Below are 14,952 nucleotides of genomic sequence, written 5' to 3'. Positions count from 1 at the left end.
TCGTTCCGAGGTGCCATCGGCCCCGAGATCGTGTTTATGGATGATAACGCCACACCCCATCGCACTGCAGCTGTTGATATGCTTTTGGAAAGTGAGGACATTGTTCGTATGGATTGGACTGCCTATTTCGTCGATCTAAATCCCGTCGAACATATATGGGACGCTCTGGGGAGATGTCTAGCAGCACGTCCACACCCACCAGAAAATGTTCACCAGCTGAAGATGGCGCTAACAGAGGATTGAACGATTTTACCACAAGAACTTATGAACAACATTGTTCTAAGTATGAACAAGCGGTGCAAGGCCTGCATCGACATTAGGGGCGGCCATATCTCCTCCTGAGGACCACATCTTCCCTTTGTTTCATCTTTGGCAGTGATGTACCTGTATCATGGCAGCCAGTGCTATGTTGCCATTTTTGAATAATGTCCCTCTGTACCGTTTTGTTTCCTTCATCATTTCTGTACCTCACGAGGTTCCTTTGGTATGCTTTTCCCATATCCAGGCCACTCCTATGAGAAGCTACAGGTGAAAACTTGACTGGTCCTTAAATTTTGCACACCAGTGTATTTGGTCGTGAGTAACTAGTATGGCATAGTAAATACAAGAAGTAGCAACGGGTCTGTTTACAGGAAATCTTTTTTAAAACTGAGGTAAGAAATCCTTTTACTTTGGCTGAGGTAACTGACATGATATTAATTTATGACGAGGTTCATAAGAATCTCGCAGATGTCCCGAAAAATTTCGTAGATGTCCTGAAAAATTTCAAACTCAACGAATATCAAATTGTAAAAAATTTGATGCTGTGGAGAGACCACTTAAAGAAACAAGCAAACTGAAACTATTATAAGTAAAAGTTGGTAGAGGGCTATTTCGAAGAACTGAAGAGCAAATATTTCGCTGTTTTAAGTGTTTCCTACCAAAAGGAGCAGTAGGTTATCAGGTCACGAAAATGTTTCTTCTGGAAGCGTATGGAGGATATCACATGAACCGCAATTGTATCCATTTCACAGAATGCTTGTACAAGAATTGTTGCCTCAAGATATGAACAACGCAAAAAAATTTCGTCAGTGGCTCATTTTGCGATGTGCACGTGATCCTCTATTTCTCAGCCATGTTATAGTTACACGACTCATGTTTTCCAACAAATGGAAGTCTCAGCTCTAGATAACTTACAACTATGATTTTTTTTAATGAAAACTCCAAACACGAGCGATATTAGAACCTATAATACTTAGTACCGTGTATGGGTTGAAGGTTAGGAAGATAAAAGAAGATATTTGTTGACATTAGACTTGAACTCCTGTAGATTGTAATTTTCAGGAAATACGTATGAAGGAAGGTTGTTCCAGAAAACAGACGTTGAATGAATAAACGAGGAAGATGAAAAGTTGGTTCTGTGAGTTTGAAGTTAGACAGTAAAAGGAGGTTGACTGGTTGCGGTACGTGTTGGCACTGCTTTGGAAGAAAGAACGGGAATTATAGAAGCCAATTTAGAAGAACAGTGCCCATGGACGTATCTATAGAAAAAGCATGCAGCAGAAACAGAACGTTTATGACACAGAGAGTGGTGAGACTATTAGAGATGAATCATTTAATTTCCCTCTTTTGAATGGAGTTTAGGAGCCTGAGAGAGGGTTTGGGGGCACCATCCCAGATGTGGAAACAATATTCCATGGTAGGGACGATTTGCGATTTGTACAGAGTGAACGACTGCTTGGAAGAAAAGTAAGGCCGAGAGCGAAAGAGAAAACAAAGTTTTTTAGATACATGGAAGCAATAATTGTGATGTGCTTATGCCAAGAGAGATTAGAAGTCAGGCCAATCCCTAATAGAGATATGTGATCTTGTCTAGAAATCTGAATGCCATCGAAGATAAGCATAGGAGCAGAAGAATCCTTTTTGAGAGATATAAGACGGGACTGAAATCAATTAAGTTATCTTTGCTCCACTGAAGAATTACCTGGAGATTAACATTTAAGGAATTGGTATGGATATTCGAGAAGTTGTAGCTGTTTCTTCAGGGCAAGATTTCTCAAACTGGAAGGTAGAATGCAGTGTGCTGTCATCAGCAAAACTATGGATAGGATTTCCGATCAATGGAAGATCATTAATGCAAGAGGAAAAAAGTGGGAGAAAGAACTGAACCTTGGGGAACTCCAGCATTAGTGGAAAAGTTAGAAGGCAGAGAGTCATCTACCATCACCCGCAGTGAGCACTCAGAGAGAAAACTGGATACCCAATTACAAAAAAAGTTGGCAAACCATTAGTTGGAAGCTAATTTAGAAGACTTTCATGCCAAACGCGATCAAAAGCCTTTGAAATGTCAAGAGCAACTGCTTGAGTTTCACAATACTTTTCCATTGAATTTGTCCATAGATGGGTAACATTAGCCAGAATATCACCAGTGAATCGACACTGACAGAATTCATACTGGCGATCACTGGTCACGTGAAAGTGTTCTAGATAGTTTAAGAGTTGGTGGTTAATTTATTTCTCCATTATTTTAGAAAGAGTAGAAGTAATTGTAATGGGACAATAATTGGCTGGGAGGGATTTGTCACCCTTTTTAGAAACTAGCTGAATATGAGCAATTTTCAAGCGGAAGGATAAACATCCTTGGAACAAGGAAGTGAAAAAAGGCGACACACAACAATAAGTTCAAGAGCACAGGCTTTGAGAAAAAGTAGAGAAATACCACCAGGACCTGGAGCTATCTTAGCATCAAGATTGATTAGAATCCTTCTTACATCCTTTGGACAGAAGACCAAAGACGGCAATGAAAGGTGGGAGGTGGTTTACCAAGGTCATCAATACGCGAGTTGGAAGAAAAATAGTATGCCAGCAGGTCAGTTTTATCTTTGGCTAAGGTGGCAATAGAACCATCTGGTTTTGACAGAGGTGGGAACAGAGATGAGCAAAAGTTGCGGCCAATAGCTTTGGAAAGAGACCAGAGTACTCGACTTCCATTTGGCAGCCGAGTACTCTGGTGAAACGTAGATAACTTGCCAAGCAAGTTATCTACGTTTAGACTCTTCGAAATCTACTTTAGATTGATTAATAACTGATTTACAATTGTTCAGAGCTTTGGTGCAGGCAGAAAATGAATCTGGAAATTTGGAAACGGGCTAATTACGATATGCAACATTCTTCTCTTGAACAGCCTTAGCACATTTATTGGAAAACCAAAGTTTAGATAAAGGACGATATTTTAAGGTGGAGTGTGGAATAAAGGATTTCATAAATAAAAGAATAATTTCACTGACTAAATTTGAGCAAACGTTGACATCAGAAGATTTGAAACAGTAATCCGACCAAGAAAAGAAGAAAAGAAATCTTGCATATCATCCCATTTTGCATTCTTGTAATGCCAAACAACACGAATTTCAGATTGGCCACAAGAGAAAGGCTCCACTGGAGAATAGACCATCAACAAGTTGTGATCTGAGTGCCTAGAGGATCACTCGCCTCAACCTTGTACTTAGAAGGGTTGTTTGTGAGGAAAAGATCAATCTTGTTAGCTGTGTGGTTAGGACTGTCTGGTATTCTGGTAGGTAAGTAAACATTCAGTGAGAGGTCATCAGTAAAATTTGGACTGGAGAAAGTCAAAACGTTTCAAGTGATTATCGGAGTTGGGAGAACGATAGAGGCAATAGATGATTTTGATAGAATATGGTAGAGAGATTTTAAGCCAGAGAAGATCGAAAAGAAGGGATTCTAAATTAAGTCTCTTTCAGGGAATATCAGAACGGACATATGCACAAGTGCCACGTTTACAGCGAAATACAGCGAATAATTTGGACAGCTGAGATGAGCAGTGATGGATTCAATCGATTACTGGGATTCTGTCAGAATCCCAGTAATCGATTGAATCCCAGTACAAGGAGTTTGGTAGACTGTAGGTGGAAATGGACATCATCGAGATTGGAACTGAGACCATGTATATAAGTTTGTTCTATTAGTTTTTTGACAATTCATGGTGTTTCAATAGCAAGAAAAGGTGGGGGGCATGCTGTATGAAGTAATGAAATTTTTGGATATGGTGTACGGATGGTAAGAATATACATAGCTCCTTGACATAACGTGGCCTTGACAATGCCCCCCGCATATACACTACTCAGTCTCCCTCCAGTTACTGTCTGGCAGAGTAGAGGCCACGAGATTATACACTAGCTGATCCGGAAGCCTTGCAGAGAGTTACCAATAGGTTTTGTCCGGTGGACTATCTAGCGGTAGGCCTGCAAACACCGTTTTAGAGCTGTGCCCTCGAAATGTAAGGAAGATTGGATTTATTGGATTTTGCCATAATGCCCATCATAACCTCAAAATACATCAATCATACCACATGATGGAAGAAATGGGAGAGGGTTTGCAGGAGCTTTGCTCTGGAGACTAAACAGAGGCTCCACCACTTCAAGCCTCCAAAGAGCAAAGTGGTGGTATTTCACCGGCTGATGATTCCTCTACCGCCTAGGCCTGACGTAGCCCAGTGGTCAGGAGCGAGAGTGCATAGAACGCGTTCCTTGAGTGGACCGGGGTTCAAGCCCGTGACTACTAAATACGATAAATATTTGTATTGACGATTTATTGTAAACTCTACTGACTTGATTGTCGTGCCGGAGTATAAACAGAAAAAAAAAAATAAATAATAATAATAGTATCGTTTGGTAACAGAGAGGGGCGGCATTCCTCCCTGTGGAGTGGGCGCCACACCTCGACTCTTGCTTATGTCAGTGCACACTTGAGTGGTCACCTATAGTGTGCTAGATGCCATATTTCCGGACTTGCACATGGGGGTAATACCCAAGGTTACTAACAGTCCCACCATCGTGAAGGTGCAAGTAGAGGATTTGGCTGTGGCAGAACAGACTGACTGGACTTTGTCGAAATTAGGCCCACTTGAAGTGTCATCCGAATATCAGTTCCGTCAGCCTTTTAGACTCCCAGGTAGCAAGCACAGCTTGGCATATCTGAGAGAGTCTGCGACAGCCTCCAGGACCAAATCCTAATAACGATACTGTAAATCCTGGTTTTTAACAGTTAGGGTTGGGAAATAGTCGTTTGATAATCGTATTTGTAAATTATTTTCCATTATCTGACGGATACCATATGTTAGGCGCTCCGAATGTGTTGAGTGTTTTACCCAGACAACTTTGCGAGGACATCTGACATACACTGTGCTGCCACTTTATTAGGTACACCTCTGCTGTGCACACAAATAGTTTGTCCCACAACGTTGCAAGTCGCATGACCACAGTTGTGGATATAAATGAAGCAGCACAACCTTTCTAGTATCAGTTAAGCATACAAACCGTAGCAAGAATGGGGAAAACGAGTGACCTAACGGACTTCGAACGTGACATGGTAGTGGGTGCATGACGTGCTGGACAAAGCATCTCTGAAACGGCAGTTCTCCTGAACTTTTCACGCACCACAGTTTCAAGGGTGTATCGAGAATGGTGCAACGAACAGAAAACATCCTCTCAACGGCACTCCTGTGGAAGAAAATCGCTTATTGATGAGAGAGGTCAGAGGATAGCTAGAATCGTGCAAGCAAACAGATGGGCCACAATGTCGCACATCACGTCAGAATACAACTTTGGTGCGCAGAACAAAATATCGCAACGAACCACTAGTCGCACTTTGTCGCGAATGGGCTACAACAGCAGACGGACGCATCACGTACTTTTGTTATTAATGAAGAACAAGAGAGCACGCCTCCTGTGGGCGCAGCACATCAGCACTGGACTATCGAGGATTGGAAAACAGTTGCTTGGTCTGACGAGTCGAAGTTCCTGGTGCATCATGTTGATGGAAGGCTGAGAATTTGGAGAAAACAACATGAATCCATGGACCGTCATGTCTGACGACTACTGTGCGAGGTGGTGGGGACAGTGTTATGGTGTGGGGAATGTTTTCTTGGCACACGTTGGGTCCATTGATACCCATAGATTCCCGTCTGAATGCCACATCGTACCTAAACATCGTTGCTGACCAAGTGCATCCGTTCATGTTGACAGTTTATCCTCAGTCAGATGGTTACTTCCAGCAGGATAATGCGCCGGTGCACAAGGCCCGAGTCACTATGGAATGCTTCCAGGAACATGACAATAACTTTTCTTTGCTGCAATGGCCCGCTCAGCCTATGGATCTCAATCCTATTGAACATCTTTGGGGAGCTGGAAAAGGCTGTTCGCTGCAGACCTACACCTCCGTCGAATCTCAAGGAATTGTGTAACACACTCATGTCTGCATGGTACTCGTTTCCTGCACAACGTTTTCAGCATCTTGTTCAATTCATGCCTAGACGAATTCAGGCTGTTTTGAAGCTCAACACACTACTAGGTAGGTGTACCTAATAAAGTGGCAGCACAGTGTATCTCTCCTATGCTATTATTTAAAAATCAAAAAGAGTGATAACAGTGAGTAAAGAAAAGCAATGATAATTTCCTTTTGATTCCAATTTTTAAACAAGGAAATATTGGGAATATAGCTCATGTCCTCGCAGGTGTGTCTGGGTATCATTCAATTATATTCGGAATATAGGGAATATGTTATTGCCTAATACTGTCTATGTTACACATTCATTATATTCCGAATAAATAAACAAATAAATATTCATTTATTGCAACTACAGCAAGCCCATCACAGCTAGGCTAGGGGCATAAATTCAGTACAAAGGAGACAAATATATATATAAAAAAATACATAGGATATTCTATATATACATTAACAATGAATATGAATTATAATGATTAAAAATATATATTGCAGAACATCACATTTAGCTCTCGGATGTAGTTACTGGGTTGCAGGCTGGCAGTTTGTATTTCTCGTAATTTGTTTGGAAATGAGACTCCTGTAGGCTTCAGAGTTGAGCAACCTCTTACAATCAATGTCGTGATAATTTATGAGGTGAAGGGATGCATTGGGGAACATCCTGTCCATTTGTTTTAGTCTGGAGAGTCTGGATTTGAATTGTTGTTGGTGTCTTGAGTTGTCTCTGTTGGTGGGAGCTATTATGTTGGCTAGGTTTGGTGAATTGGTTGCAGAAGTAATTAACTTTGCAAGAAGCATGACTCCAGACTCGTTGATCATCTGTAGCAGAGGCTTTGTTTTTGAGTTTTTATAAAGCTGTTGCCTGGATATTGTACGGGAAAAACGAAGTTTATTGTTCAGCCATCTAAGAACCCAATACTCTAGGGCAAGGAATTTTTTTACGGTAACTTGAGGAGCGCCAGACCAGATTTCGGAGGCATAAGACAGAATGGGAAAAATGCATCGCCGCTGTTTCTTGCTTGATCAGCCATTTTGATTTTTGAATTTTTTTGGCAACATATACATAGTGAGAATTAAATGAAAGATTTTTGTCAAAAACAACTCCTAGGTCTTTGTGAGCATATACGTTGGGAATTGAAACATTTGCAATTTTAATTTCTATGTGGTTTGGTTGTTTCTGTAAGGAATAAGTTATTTGAGCAGATTTGTTTGTATTTATAGTCAGATTGAGAATCTTCAGATACTTGATGATTCCGCACATCTGTAAATTCGCATCATGGCTAACCTTGGAAATGCCATCACAGGATTTGGAAATAATAAATAACTTTAAATCATCGGCATAAGCCAGCAGATTTGGATTTTCTTGCAGAAGTGGTTGTAGAGATGCTGAAAATATAACACTGGAGAGAACACCTCCTTGAGGAATGCCTGTTGTGGTTGTGACGAGAATATTATCAGTATTAGTAGGGAAGATGAGATTTCTATGATTTAGGCTGTACTGTAGATAGGATATAACCATTGTGTCAATGAGGAAATGATTTTTCAGTATTTCAATGGCTTTCTTGTGATCAATGTTGTCAAAAGAACATTTGATGTCTAAGTAAAAGACATCGCATTGTGCTTTATCCTGAAACGCAGTTTGGATGCGCACAATGGTGTCAGCTAGGCTTGTTGTTGTGGAGCGCCCTGTAGGACCAAAATGCATGTTGACAGGTGCATTAGCGAAGATCGCATCCTGAAGATATGGCAGCATGATCTTATCAATAATTTTAGCGATTATTGACGATACAGCAATTGGACGATAGCTTATATTTTTATTACTACTAGCCTATTTTGGAATCAAGGGTAATTCTAAAAGTCTTCCATAGTCTTGGAAGGAATGGCTGGGAGATGCAACTGGAAATAATATGAACTAAAGAATCAATGATGAATGCACTGGACATTTTAATAATAAAACTAGGAATGCCGTCAGGGCCTTCACTACCATCAATTCGTAATTGGTTAATAATTTTCTGAACTGTATTCTTGTTTACAAGTTGGTTGATTAGCAGGGCTTGACTAGAAAGCATTTCATGTTGAACGCTATTTGCGTGTTTATAAAAATTGAATTCTTTAAATCTGTTTTGCATATCTTCATTGCAGATGTCAAAATTGCATGTTTCCATATTGAATTTTATCCATTCCAAAGTCTGGTCATGCTGCAAGGTAGCTCTTGTTTTTGAAGAAAGTGCTCTTTTATTATCATTGAGCCTAAACGTTAAATAATTTTCGTACGCCTGAATTTTTTTGAGCTGAAACAGTGCTCTGCTCTTTTTATACTTTATGTATGTTGATGAAGTGCCGTACTTCTTCCACTGCCTGTGGCATTTTTGTTTCCTTTTAAAGTATGGTTTTAGATGAGATTTGAACCACGGTTTAGATTGAGAAGAAAGTCTTACAAACCGTTTTATTAGTAGAAACGTGGCGTCCTGAATAGGTATATTTTTAAGAGAATCCCATGGACAGTATTTTAAGAGCTGCAAAAACTTTTCTTTTTGAAGGAATTTAATTGATGATATTCTTTTAGTGATTTCTAGAGGTGGGGGCGAGGATTCCCACAGCAAATTGCTGCTTGCAGTTCTATACTTTTGTGGTCAGATCTAAATGTAATGTTGCTGCTACGTTTTTCTTGAAGTTGAAGATTAGAGTAAACTAGATCAAGCGCTTGATTACCTCTTGTAGCAGGGACGTTGATATTTTTAGCTCCTAGAACTAATAAGGAGTCGGACAGCAACTTCATTTGTAAATTATATTTGGGCAGGGGGAGATTAAAGTCGCCCATTATAATTATGTTAGATTGAGACTTATGAACAGTGATGATCCAGGTTATTACTTCGTTAATAAGATCATCAGTAGGTCCAGGAGGAATATAAATATTATATATTTGAAGTAGTGAATCTTTAACTTGGATCGGAAGAGAAATTCCTTCAAAGTTGTAGGAACAGGAGTTGTAGGTGTTAATAATTTTAATGTTGGATTTTAAAATAATTACTGACCCTCCACCTCTTCGATTAATCCTAGATGTCATGTATGGTGTGTAATTGAGATTTTTCGGCAGTTGAAAAAATACTGAAGAGGCTCTTGCATCCATGTTTCAACTAAACAAATTATGTCATGAGTTTCTTCAACCAAAAGTGCTATAAGCGTAGACAGTTTATTTTTTACGCTTCATACATTCTGAAGAAAAATGCTGAGATTAACATAGGTGTTAGAAGGATGTTCGCAAGTATTAGGAGGAAGGATAAATGATGGACTATGATGCGAACCCGGACTGGTATTCTCTAGCTACGCAGACAGCTCACAGATTGAGAGTTAGACGTTAACTTCTCACTGGAATTGTTGACAGAACCTAGAACAGTTCCATAAAATGGCATGACGAGTAATATAGTAAATGTGTTACCCAACCTTGCAGAGATAGAAGATACACCCCCTTATGCCCTTGTTTATAAATCGGAAACTGAAAGCGCCAGTGATGTCGAACATTTTTTGATATTTCAGACTTTTACCAGCACGAACTGCGAACGTTTTACCAACGAATGAAAATCCAAGGATTTACATGATTCATGGTAACATATAGAAGTACTGAACTTGCATGAATTAAATTATATTTCAGTTCTACGTTATTTGATAACTCAACGTTCCCGAATTGTAATGCAATGTGTGCACGACCTATCCTGCCATTTATGTAATGAGCAAATCACCCTGGTTGTTGTTGTTGTTGCTTCTCCCGGAACTCGGATTTTCATCCAGCAAACAGAAAATCGACAACAGAACGCACGCAATTTATAGACACTGAGCAATATGGCTTAGTCGCTGATTATTATTATTATTACCCATATGGTGCAAGGAAGCCTGACGTTTTTTCTGCACCAGCCAAAAAAATTTCTATGTTACCCTGAAAGAGAGAGATAAAACAAGTCAGAAGTAGTAGGAAATCACCAAGACAGAGAATAATTATGATATCCAGCTCAGGATCCTGGGTGTGCCAAGCCCATACTCACCAGATGTGAGCTGGTTATACTTCCTTATTCCTCACAGACCAGACTTGGCACCTTTGATTATATCTTCAGAGAAAAGGATTTTTACCTGTTAAAAATCCAAAAATCCAAAACAACGAAGAAAATCATTGAAGTCATGAAATTCTGGTTTTCAGAACCACAAGGCTTAATCCTGATCTTAAGAGTCGTTTCCTTCTCGGGTTATTTCCATTGGAGATAACAGCCAACTGATACCCTTTAACAGTGTTACCCTCCAATTATGCTATTAACCTATGTTAATATCATAACGTTCCGCAAATTTCTGCTAGTCCCTTGACCGCATGGCACTGTTCCTCTCTGAATGTCTAAGTAAGAGAGAAAAAGGACATTGCGTCATCAGAAAGAGATTGACCCCTGATAGATCAATCAGAGGAACCCACTAACCCCACTCCTTTCTAAAGGTTCTGTTGTAATTATATACATAGATTTTAATCCCTACCTCTAATCCTCCTCGTTTATTTCCTTCCTGTTTTTTTCTTTTTTATTTAGATTAAAATCTAAATATTCTTTGTTTGTATGTTTGTTAGGCACATCAGCAACTAAGGCTATATTGCTCCATGTCTGCAAATTGTGTGTGTGTTCTGTGTTCCATTTGCCCGTTCGCTGGACGAAAAACCCGAGTTTCTGGGAGAAAATCCAAGTTACCCTCACCTGAGACCGACAAACCAATAGCACGACTCCCATAGACCACTGAGGTAGCATAAAAACTTTCAGAACCCTCACATAAATCAGGCAGAAATGGGCTATTCCAGTTTACAGTTTCATCCCTCCCAAGTAAACGGGTTGGCTGTCCAGAAATCTACGTTATCCCCTTGTTTTCCAATCAATCGATATATTTTATTCGCATTTCAATGTGAAATTTTAACACATCTGTAGCGAAAAGTCCAAATTTAAATATAAATATTCTGTCTATATTGGGATCATAGACTTTACGAGATAGAGAATACAATAACATTACCATATTTTTAGTATACCTGGATTCAAATACGAGGGAGTGTCAATTCTATATTTCAAACAATTTTACCACAAATAAAGGGTTTTTGTCCAATATTTCTTGTCCGAAATAAGGTTTTATAAAATATCCATTCTGGATTATTAAAGAAAACATGTCTTACCCATTATGGACAAAGAACTGTAATAGCTGCTGGGAAAAAAACCATGCTACCCTCGCCTGAGACCAACTAACTCAGCCACGTTGCGAAAAAGGCCCATGAAATAAATTCCTCACGTCATCGACGGGACTCAAACTCAGGTCTTTTCCTGAGTTTGAGTGTCCCGAGTATGTTTAGCAGGAGCCACAATTGAGAAAACAAATGAAATCACTGGGGTGTCGAAAGCGACCATCGCAAGGGTATACAATGAGTGGAAGAAGAAAGGAGAATGCAGCTATAAAAGGAAGAATGCGGGAGAAAGTCGGTACTCCAAGGACGAGACATAAGGAATTTAAAGCGAATTCTGCGTCAGAAGAGAAGGTCCAGTGTGCAGAAAATGACTGAAAAATTCAAATAGGTAAAGAAAAACCAATATCCAACCGATCATGTGGTCTGAAGAGTTTCGATTTACACTTTTTTTTTATATCAATGATAGGGTGAAAGTGTGGCGTGAACCTCATGAAGCTATGCATCCAGACTTGTCTCGTGTCCACCATTCAGATGGTTGGAGGTGGCATCATGGTATGAGGTATGTTCTGTTGATACGGACTGGGGTCGCTCATATTAGGTCATTGTAACGTCCAATGATTATCTTTTTGTCGTATTGGACTAAATTCATCCTGGAATGCTTCATTTTTACTGGGCCTGTGATGGATTAATTTCAAGATGGTTTTATGGAATAATTATTCGCGTCTCGAGGAAGGTTTGCTGCGAGAAGATTGCTGAATACTATTTCTAGAACATCAATAATAAATATTTTTTTTCCTTTTGCTTTGTGTGCATGCAATTGTAAGGACGGGGTAAGACCAACACAGGTCTCTGAAGTCTTCTGAGTCCCCTTTTATTAAAAAAATAAATAAATAATCATCGTCAATAATAACTTTATCTTAAAGTGGTATTAAGGCCTTAGAGGAAAAAAAAGTGAATTAGGTCCTTACGCAGATCGAAACTCAAGTTTCGGTGTCCTGCCGTTAGGTCACAGGAGAATGTATGTCCAAGAATATGCTGGCATAGTTTTAAGTTTATTATACGCTATTGTGTTTGATGTAATGTGAGCGCTACAGAGACCACTTTAGAAATGTCAGAGAAACAAGTTTAAGGTCGAAAATCTATGGATAAAAACCAGGGGCTTGGACAGCTAAGATCATGAGTAAATAGCAAAGGTCCAAAAGATTTTGTATGAAGATAAGTTGTTACAGAGCCTCTGCTCGTTGTTTCGTTGCTCAGTCTACAAATATTCCATTATGCAGCTCAACGGTTCGCATAACATAACTTGGGGCCACTTTGCAATTACCAGACATGTCATAACTTGCAACTATCAGCATATTCTTGGATACCGTCTCCTGCCATCTACAGGTAGTTTGCTGAAAATTGAGGCTTGTACGGTGGCGCTGCCATTTCTCGAATTAAATGATCGGCCTGCGAAAAATAAAGAATATTTTCAAGGGAATAAAATTATAGTATTTCAAAGAAGAGAGCGTACTTTCCAGGGGTCAAGGTTTGAAACGTTTGATAGAATATCCTGTTGAAGACTTGCTTTCTTAAGGGAGAAAGAAAATATCCTTTTTGGGCGGTATTAAAGTAAGAATTTTATTCTTTCCTTGGAATATCTGACAGGTTTATTTTTTAATCTAATCAACATGTCTATACAGGGTCCACTGGTGAGGCCATCATGGAGGTTGCTAAAAACGCTAAATGGTTCTGGTTAAATTGTCCTTCTAGAAAAGAAGAATGCAAATTGGACATTATGGAAAATTTCCTGTTCTTCATAAAAAATTTAGGAAGAACTGAGCAATATATTGCTGTGTCGAACGGACAGATACCAAATTTCACAGTGGGTTGTCTCGCCCCTTCAAATATTTTTATCCCCTTAGAAAAATCGCCACAATTTCTGCAATAATGTTATAAGGGAAACGTGGGCCCAGAAATGATTGAAGACGACATTACTGTTGGTGTTGCCAAACGGAGAGAAGAAAGAAAGGATCAGAGAGAGGGAAACAGAGAACAATCGTATCTACTCGTAAAGGGAACTAAATCAGCAAATTACTTTCCCCCACAAATAATATTACAGATGTACAATTAAAATACATTCGAAACATGACAGTTCTCAGCAGTATGGTGGAGGAACACATGTACATATATTCTAAGACCAATACATCTACCTGCTTTATTTCTTTTGCTCTTTGTTGCGGTTGTGCGTATAATTTTTCGTATGTCATTTCAAACGTGTCAACGTTTTGTCTTTCGGGAGTCAGAATTACTTTTATAGTGAAGTTTTAGTTTTACGTGGAAGCCATACTCCCTCCACATGAGATCAGCCAACTACAGTCCCGGCTGAAGAGACCTTTAAGAATAAGAATTCCTCCAGTTTCCAACGGGATTTGAACTTAAAGAAGTGTAAACATATTTATTAAATACATTTTACTCTTCTTAAGACAAAAATACAATGATCAGCTTCTTTCTATCAGTTTCTCAATAATAGTAACGGAGAATTAAATATTCTCGAAATGGACTCAACTTCTTTGATATTTTTGACATCGCAACTGTAAAATTTATAAAAGTTATCAAAATTGCGTTCTTTACACTAGAATGACATTGTTCTTACAAGAAAAACAAGATCATTAAGAAACTTTAAATGCTCTAACGAAAATTAGCGGGTCTCGACTACTCAAGTTGTCTGTCCAACTGTCTAAGAAATTTTAAACGCTTTTAATCTGGAAAAAAAAAGTGAACTTTAAAGAACAAAATTCAACTAATTGAAACTCCTATCCAACCAGCGAATACGAGTCTTCAGCAAGAGCTGTACGCGCGACTTCGCAACCACCACAATTTGCATACGAAAATAGGAACCGGAAGCCATAGAAATGCAAACTACTTCGCGCTCAACCAAATTAAAGTTCGTAATCCCTAATACACCCTCAGGGGGAGAACAATTACTACTGAAACTCGACAAGGACTTACCTCTTTCAGCGGTACTCATGACTCGAAGGCGGCCGACACTCTTATCGTTCGTGTGCAAGCACACAGAGCCTGCGCAACCCATCAAGCTCCGTCGTTCATCATCCCGGCCCTGATAACAGTTCCGACAAAGCGGGTACAAAATACTCCGCACACTGCTGTTATTATGAATATTCGCGCGTTTGCCGAATCATTGTAGCGATGACGTACTTTGGCTTTTCTTCCTACTACTCCTCGACGATCCCTCGCCTCCCTCCCTTGCCCCCTTTCGTTGGCCTATTCAACAGTGTCTTCAGGGAATCGCTGCGAAAAGGAAAAGTGTTGGGGTGGTCAGCGAAGCACGCGAATCACTCGTCAGGAAGAGTCTCCAGCATCTGACATTGCGTGCTGGAACATCGCTTTTCTAATCCATTATTTCGCTAGTTTCCACTGACGAGTGATGAGTCTGCGCTTGCGTGTCCGGAACATCTTCCATTTTTGGCGCTCTG

At 39.6% G+C, this 14,952-nt stretch overlaps 1 protein-coding gene across 1 annotated transcript in view; it reads right to left on the bottom strand.

Annotated features, from left to right (window-relative positions):
* The window catches only part of LOC150079696 (serine/threonine-protein phosphatase with EF-hands pef-1-like), a 34,245-nt gene extending 19,604 nt beyond the window's left edge, over positions 1-14,641 (bottom strand). Inside the window, exon 1 of the mRNA XM_090383169.1 lies at positions 14,468-14,641. Within this exon, the coding sequence (XP_090239295.1) occupies positions 14,468-14,549 (82 nt within the window). The 5' untranslated portion in view covers positions 14,550-14,641. The remainder of the gene's footprint in view (positions 1-14,467) is intronic.
* Between the last annotated feature and the right edge of the window lie 311 nt (positions 14,642-14,952).

This window comes from Mastigoproctus giganteus, chromosome 10, assembly GCF_048544385.1.
Source record: "Mastigoproctus giganteus isolate SK-2022 chromosome 10, ASM4854438v1, whole genome shotgun sequence".
Classification (NCBI taxonomy): domain Eukaryota; kingdom Metazoa; phylum Arthropoda; class Arachnida; order Uropygi; family Thelyphonidae; genus Mastigoproctus; species Mastigoproctus giganteus.
Note: the sequence above shows the minus strand (reverse complement) of the source record. Positions and strands in the feature narration are given on the sequence as shown.